Source organism: Haplochromis burtoni, unplaced genomic scaffold, assembly GCF_018398535.1.
Source record: "Haplochromis burtoni strain Fernald_Lab_line unplaced genomic scaffold, NCSU_Asbu1 Contig_213, whole genome shotgun sequence".
NCBI classification, from domain to species: domain Eukaryota; kingdom Metazoa; phylum Chordata; class Actinopteri; order Cichliformes; family Cichlidae; genus Haplochromis; species Haplochromis burtoni.
Window position 1 is genome coordinate 353,814 of NW_024582574.1, and position 7,099 is coordinate 360,912.

General features: G+C 40.4%; 2 protein-coding genes across 2 annotated transcripts in view; both read left to right on the forward strand.

Moving 5' to 3' along the window:
* Positions 1–1,162, forward strand: part of med28 (mediator complex subunit 28) — a 4,372-nt gene extending 3,210 nt beyond the window's left edge. The window contains exons 2-4 of the mRNA XM_005936740.2: positions 138–204; positions 283–395; positions 536–1,162. Coding sequence (XP_005936802.1) covers positions 138–204; positions 283–395; positions 536–739 — 384 coding nt within the window. The 3' untranslated portion in view covers positions 740–1,162. The remainder of the gene's footprint in view (positions 1–137; positions 205–282; positions 396–535) is intronic.
* A 2,294-nt stretch (positions 1,163–3,456) lies between these two features.
* klhl2 (kelch-like family member 2) overlaps positions 3,457–7,099 on the forward strand; it is an 11,089-nt gene continuing 7,446 nt past the window's right edge. Inside the window, exons 1-4 of the mRNA XM_005936741.3 lie at positions 3,457–3,985; positions 6,110–6,229; positions 6,326–6,432; positions 6,546–6,667. Coding sequence (XP_005936803.1) covers positions 3,918–3,985; positions 6,110–6,229; positions 6,326–6,432; positions 6,546–6,667 — 417 coding nt within the window. The 5' untranslated portion in view covers positions 3,457–3,917. The remainder of the gene's footprint in view (positions 3,986–6,109; positions 6,230–6,325; positions 6,433–6,545; positions 6,668–7,099) is intronic.

Below are 7,099 nucleotides of genomic sequence, written 5' to 3' on the forward strand. Positions count from 1 at the left end.
AGATGCGCTTCCCAACCCCCTGAGCCACGGTCGCCCCAGATTTTGGACCTTTGATCTTAAAAGTTTTAGCCAAATTTGAGATGGTTGAGCAGAATGTCTGTTATGATTTAAGAATGTTGTCTCTTTTTATTCTTTAGGCATGTTTTGCATCCCTGGTGAGCCAAGATTACGTTAATGGAACAGACCAGGAGGAGATTCGAACAGGTCAGTGAAGCACAACACTTTTATTTTCCACATTTCACATTTTAGTCCGTATGCTGACATGTGTTGTGCTTATTGTAGGTGTGGACCAGTGCATACAAAAGTTTCTGGATGTGGCTCGGCAGACTGAGTGCTTCTTCTTACAGAAAAGGCTTCAGCTGTCTGTGCAGAAACCAGAGCAAGTGGTGAAAGAGGTAAACTATTGCAATGAATTGGGTCCACTTATGTTTCCAATAAATTTCCTTGTTATTTGTGCAAAATAAAATAAACAACTAGTCATGAATGTATGTATTATTCATTTTTCTCAATTCGTCAACTTGTCCTCTCACTTCAGGATGTGTCAGAGTTGCGTAATGAACTACAGAGAAAAGAAATGCTGGTTCAAAAGCACTTGACGAAGCTACACCACTGGCAACAAGTGCTGGAGGATGTGAGCGGCCAGCATCGTAAACCCTCAGACCTTCCCCCTCCTGGACCGCTGGCCTTTCTGGAGCAAGCCTCTGCAAATCTGCCCCCTGCCCCTTTAAAGCAAAACTAACGCACCACATGTACAGTCACATCATTTGAAACTGCCCCGCTCTCAAAATGTGCTGTTATGCATCCAGTGTGTGTAATAAACGCCTGGAAACAGCAAAACAGTCGCTTGCCAAAATAAAGACTCTGCAAGGTTGGGATTGACCTGAGTCCGCCGAGGCTGGCTGGAGATGACACAGAAACAAGATATGTGAGCTTGCATTCATCAGTTGTGCATGCCTCATTTGAAGTAATGGGCAAATAAAGTCTGGATTTGAAGGATGGCAGTGTAATGTGACTGTATCTAAAACAAAGAGCACTTTCCTGCAGAAATGTGGGGAGGTTATTACAATATTTCTACAGTTTTTTTCCTCTGTTTTCATTTATGTAAATATTTTCATTGTTGATTTTTTTTTATTGTAAAAATAAAATATAATTTTTGAAACTATACTGAAGTCTTAGTTAATTTTTTTTGCAGAGTGCATTTTGTGATATAGTGATTGAAACAGGTTTGACCTCGCCCTGTAAAATTTCCAAGGTGTACTCCTCGGGTTTATTGGTGGGTCACAAATGAGTAGTACTCAACCTCTAAAACTAGCTTTGCATCGTCTTCTGATAAAACACTGAACCGAGCCTTTGGTGCAAACCAGAGGGTCAGTGTTTAAATGGCATGAAAGGATAAAAACAATGGGTTGTGGCATTTTGGTTCAGTATTGATACTCCTTTAGAAATCCTTCAGTTTTGTGGAAATTAAGTATTACATCAATAGATGTAATACTTGATATAATAATACTAGACGCACATGAGACTGTTGCTCAAAAAACATAATTTAGAAATAAATTATTTGTCCTCTGTGTTTACATAAAAACAAAATAACATTGTTATCTCGGCATTTTGGTTTAAACAAATCTACCTGCCAACAGCTTTTATTCCAGGTCACCACTACACTGAGTCAGTAGTGAGTACAGAGCATTATGAAAGCATGTTGTCTCTGATGTAATTGGTGTCTTCACACCACAGCAGATTTGTTCTGCTCATTCTCACAGCTCTTGCATGTTCACAAACAGTACAGTCAGGCAAAATATCCTCACAGATGGTGCTCCGAGGACAAAAATGTCTGCAAATGGGTCTGTGGTCCTGACATGAAGAAACCTGGATTTTGAATGTAATACTAATGTGTTTAATTAGCAGTTATCCACTCTTTTAGTACAGTTTCTGATTGACATGGACTACATTTAACATGTTGTATAGTGTGTGTCTAATGCAGGCAGATATCTAAATTGACAGAAAGACTAATAAAAAATATAAATGCTCATGTATGTCAATTTTTGACTTCCAAAGACATGACTTGGGAGAGAAGAGCAGAACATATTAGTCGCAAGGATGAGATATATGAGTATTTGTGGTCATGTTTGCGAGATACACACAGAATTATTAGATAATGAAGCAATCAGTCTCAATCAGATCTCATTGTGCAGCATGACAATAGCCCCAGGCATGTACTGCTGTATACGGGTTCTGAGTAAGTGTCCAAATAATGAAATAAAAGTAAACTGATAAGTGAGAAATATGATGCCAATGAAGAAAATTTTGACTTACAAAGTAAAATGCTAAAATAAAACTTTGTGCTTGATGATAAATAAAAGTTTTGTAATCCTATGTTTAAATTTAATCAAAATTGTGACTTACTAGGAACAGAATAACAAGAATTTAAGCCAGTAGTGTAAGATATAAAGCTAAAAGACATAGAAAAGAATAAAATAGAATAAAACTTGATTGTCATTGTACATGTACAACGAAATCGTGGGTGCTCCACATCAGCTGTTTTGGAATAAAATATAAATAGTAGACAGCAGGAATAAATAGCATACAGGAGAAATATATACAAAAACAATAGAAAGATACATCGGAGAACAAATTGCAAAGTGCTTCGAAGTAGTGCAAAGAAAATTTTTGTTAGATATTATAGTATAGTATTATTTTATGTGTTTATTTATTTATTTTACTACAAAACACATTGGTCTTAACTGTGCATATAAATAAAACTGACTTACTTAATATAATACTACAAATTTCGTAATAAAATCAAAACAGAGAAATGCTAAGGCAGGTTTAGCATGAGGCAAACACTCAGTAATATGATATCTAAAATCTGAATCCATAGTATCTAAATTCTGCCATGAAAATTTAAATTCCAACTTACTGATTTATAAATTGACCTTATTTAATAAAGTATAAGACTTTAAAAATCTAAAGTTTGAGTCCTTTAATCAAAATTGCGGTAGTATATCAAAATAACTTGTTATAGTTTATGAAAGTAAATCAAACACCTTGAGTCTGTAGCTGAAAATGATACAAACGTAGATCATAAACCAAGTCAAATTTATAACAGGATCAAATTTAGAGTACGAGGTCAAAACTGTGACATTATGAAGCAGTTTCTGATTTACAAAGTCAGATTTAGAGATATAAAAATTTGGGCTTGATGAGAAGCAAAAAACACGTTTCAGGTTCTTATTTTAAATTGAATAAAAAAGAAAAAAGTAATGCAACAAAAATAGGGCCAGAATTGTCCATCATAATAAGACCAAACCTGGAGTAAATGATGAAGTCTAAAGTATTTACAGTGTCACTTTACAGTTTCCCCTTGTGATACTGTAAATGATTTACTTTATAATGTAAAGTCCTCTGTTCCTGTTTATGAGCTGTCTCTTTATGAACAAACTGAACGGAGTGTTTGTTCAGTTTCGTGAGTCTCCCACAGCTAGAGGGAGACAGCGCTTTCTTCTGGGACGCCTTGGCTGCTCAGAGGACCGTCTTTACCGACATGTCCTTGTTTGTGCGTTTTAATCAGCGATTGGAAAATAACAGGTATCCTTGTCCGTCCGCCTCTCGCACCCATAAACACCCAGGAGTAATAGAGAGGGGACGCTGAGTAAAAACAACCCCCGTCTGACCCGGCGGTGTGCGCCTTTCCTGCGCGTTTTTCGGCCCACATAAGGAGCAGTCCGCTGGGTACAACAGCCGGACTGAATCGCAACGTGTCTGTGGAGAGTGTCACCGCAGCAGTCGGGCTGTGTGTTTCTATGGAACAGGCTGCTTTAATGGGGCTGTCGTCAGCCCGTCTCTCCGCCTCTGGACAGATGATCGCCGTGATTCACGCCTGAATTTAGACCCATCGAAGACGACACTGTGGATATGGAATGGTGCATGCCGCTGGGCCAAGTTTTCAGCCTCTGAAAAACACCAGAATCATGGACAGTCATCCGCTGTAAGTGCAAAAAGCTGCTGAATCTCTCCCCCCTCTCTCTCTCTCTGTGTGTTGACGTTTCCCAGTGGCTGCTTGACGGATGGTGCCGCATTGACAGAGACAGCGGCCAGCCGGTGTGGCTGCTCAATGACCGGGTGGGGAGGACTGATACCCGGGGACTGTGGCTGCAGGATCATGCTGCAGGCTCTGTGGTGGTGTCATAACGTTGTGCTTGTTGGTCTAACGCCTCTGTTTCTGTTCGTGGCACTGAGGACGTGTGCTTCACAGCCGTGTGTGGGTGTGTGGGTGTATTTGTGACAGAAAACAGAGGAGCAGCATGTAAATGTACATGTTGAATGTTTGATTTCAGGAGAGGGAGGGCAGAGGTGTGCGCTCAGAGGTGCGAATAACAAAGTAATTGTGCGGATTATATATATATATATATATATATATATATATATACTTCTAGTCCGGCACAGTTCAGCCAACTTGATCGATCTGTTTTTAATGAATAGTCAATAATGAAGGTTTAAAGTACACACACGATCTTGTCAAACACCTTGGGCAGTCAGAAGGTTCCATCTTAGGTTAAGCTTAATCAATGTTTTACGACATACGCCAGAGTCTCAAACATGAATGGAAATCTCTGTAGCAGGACTTTTCCTGTTCTCTCTCACAACCTCTTCAGACTTATCATGAAACCCTCAGGAGAAGGGCCCCTGAGTAGAGCTGCTGGACTATGGTGCCACCTGAAAGTGCTACTTGATTCATCAGTATAATAATATCTTACACACAGGAGTCATTTTTCTTCTAAATTGTAACTCGTATTTTTCTCAGAACATTTTCGCTATTAATATTGAATAAGCACTTTTATTAGTGCTGCAGTGTTCTTACATTGTTTCACTACTTATGTCAGTGACTGGAGAACTTATGCAGGGTGTGTTTGTATTTTAAGATGTGCAGCATCTTCTTCTCACCTCAGCAGATCACCCGCCTCCATCTCTCCTTATCCCTAGCATCCTCCTCTGTCACACCAACCCTCTGCATGGCCTCCTTACCTACAACCATGAATCTTCTCTGTGATTGTCCTCTTTTCCTCCTGCGTCGCAGCTCCATCTTCAACATCCTTTGCCTGATATATCCACTCTCCATCCAATCCATCTCAGCCTTGCCTCTCTAACCTTTTCTCCAAACTTCTCAACCTGAACTGTCCCGCTGATAAATGAATTTCTAATCCTGCCCATCCTGCTCACTCCCAATGAAAATCTTAACATCTTCATCTCCTTGTCAGTGCCAGCGTCTCCAAACCATACATCACAGCATGTCTCAGTAATGATGTGCAGCATCATACAAATGCTGACTGACTGCATTCTATGTAACTACAAATCATAACAATAAACAAAAACAATATGAATTTGCATGCAAAGCGTATAACTTTGGCAACACTGGCTATGTGCTAAACTGCTCTTTCAAACACAAGTATCAGCAGTGTCTCAGGCAGTGCATCCCCTATTCTAATCATAACGCTAGTGCAACAACAACAGTTAATAATATCAGCAATAATAATGATAATAGAATTTATAGCAGAACCGTTCAGCTTTTACATGCTACAACTGAGAGTCTGCACCTTGTTGATATAAACTAATAATTAAGGTCTTTAGATAAGATTTTAAACAAGACAAAGCACTACCTGATACTGCAGCTTTGACTGGACTGCTAAACAGTTTACAAATGAGCGTTTAATCTTAATTGTGGTCTCCTGGGAAGATGCCTTCTTTACGCGTGTGAAAATCAAGCTTGGTCCTGATACAGCGCCCTCTGAGTGTGTGCGTGTTTTTTGTCAGGAAATCAGGAAATATTACACCGTCAGTTTCCAAATCAACAGTAATTTATCTTCTCTAGGAGATAAACCAGCCGAGTCGGGGTTTAAAGTGATTGCAAAGACACTTTGGAAAACTTAATGAGAAGTTAAACGCAGTGTCTGATTGTGCTTTTGGTTAAAGCTATGGTGTTTAGAAGTGATTCTAAACAAAAAGATGTCCTCACTGTGATTGCCGTGCACCAGGAGACCCGAGTAGCTCTCAAGTTACGCGTTTTGTGTTCCCTGTGTGCTTCTTGTTTACGTATCTGTACTGTTCCTCTCAGGTGCACTAGACTTTGTCCACACTCTCTGGACAAAGAGGACGGAGTGGAAAGGCACGGTCCCGTCACTCTGAACCCTCGCCACATGAGGAAGGCGTTCAAAGTCATGAACGAGCTGCGCAGGTGTCCCACACTGTCTCTTCAGTTATTTGTTGCCTCGTCCTCACCAAATCCTTTCTGTAAACTGTAACGGTTTCTGTTTCCTACTCGTGCGTGTAGCCAGAGCCTGTTGTGTGATGTGACCATTGTGGCAGAGGACGTCGAGATTGCTGCTCACAGAGTGGTTCTGGCTGCTGGGAGCCCTTACTTTCACGCTATGTTCACAGGTAACGGCCCTCCTCCATTCTCATCTATTCGGTTCCTTTCATTGTTTTTAGTGCCTGACACAGTTGCTACCTTTGTGGTGCTGAAAAGCTAACGTGTGCACATGTACTAACAGGCGAGATGGCAGAAAGTAGGGCAAAACGAGTGAGGATAAAGGAGATGGATGGCTGGACTCTGGGCCTGTTGATTGACTACATCTACACGGCGGAGATACAGGTCACGGAGGATAATGTGCAGGTAAACACACACATGCATTAGCTCAATAACTACGGCCTGGAATCACACTGAGCAGGTTTGCAGCATTTGCAGTGTCACACTGGAAACTCGACAGGAAGTGATTTACCTGTAAGGCAAAAATAACATTTCAGTTCAAGCTTTCTCGATGCATTAAAGCTCATTCACATCAAAGGCTTTTTTTAGCTTCACACAAAAACACGGTCTCTTTGGTTATCAGGTTAAGGTGGAGAGTTAAACAAACTATTCTGGGTTTTAACCTGCTGGCCAGCTGTGGGCTTTCTGTGTGGGAACTCTGGTTTCCTCCCATGGTCCAAAGACTCATATGTTAGGTTAGCTGATGATTCTAAGTAGGTAAGATAAGATAAGATAACTCTTTATTGTCATTGCACAGTCATACATAGTACAGTAGTACAATGAAATTGGAAAAACTGT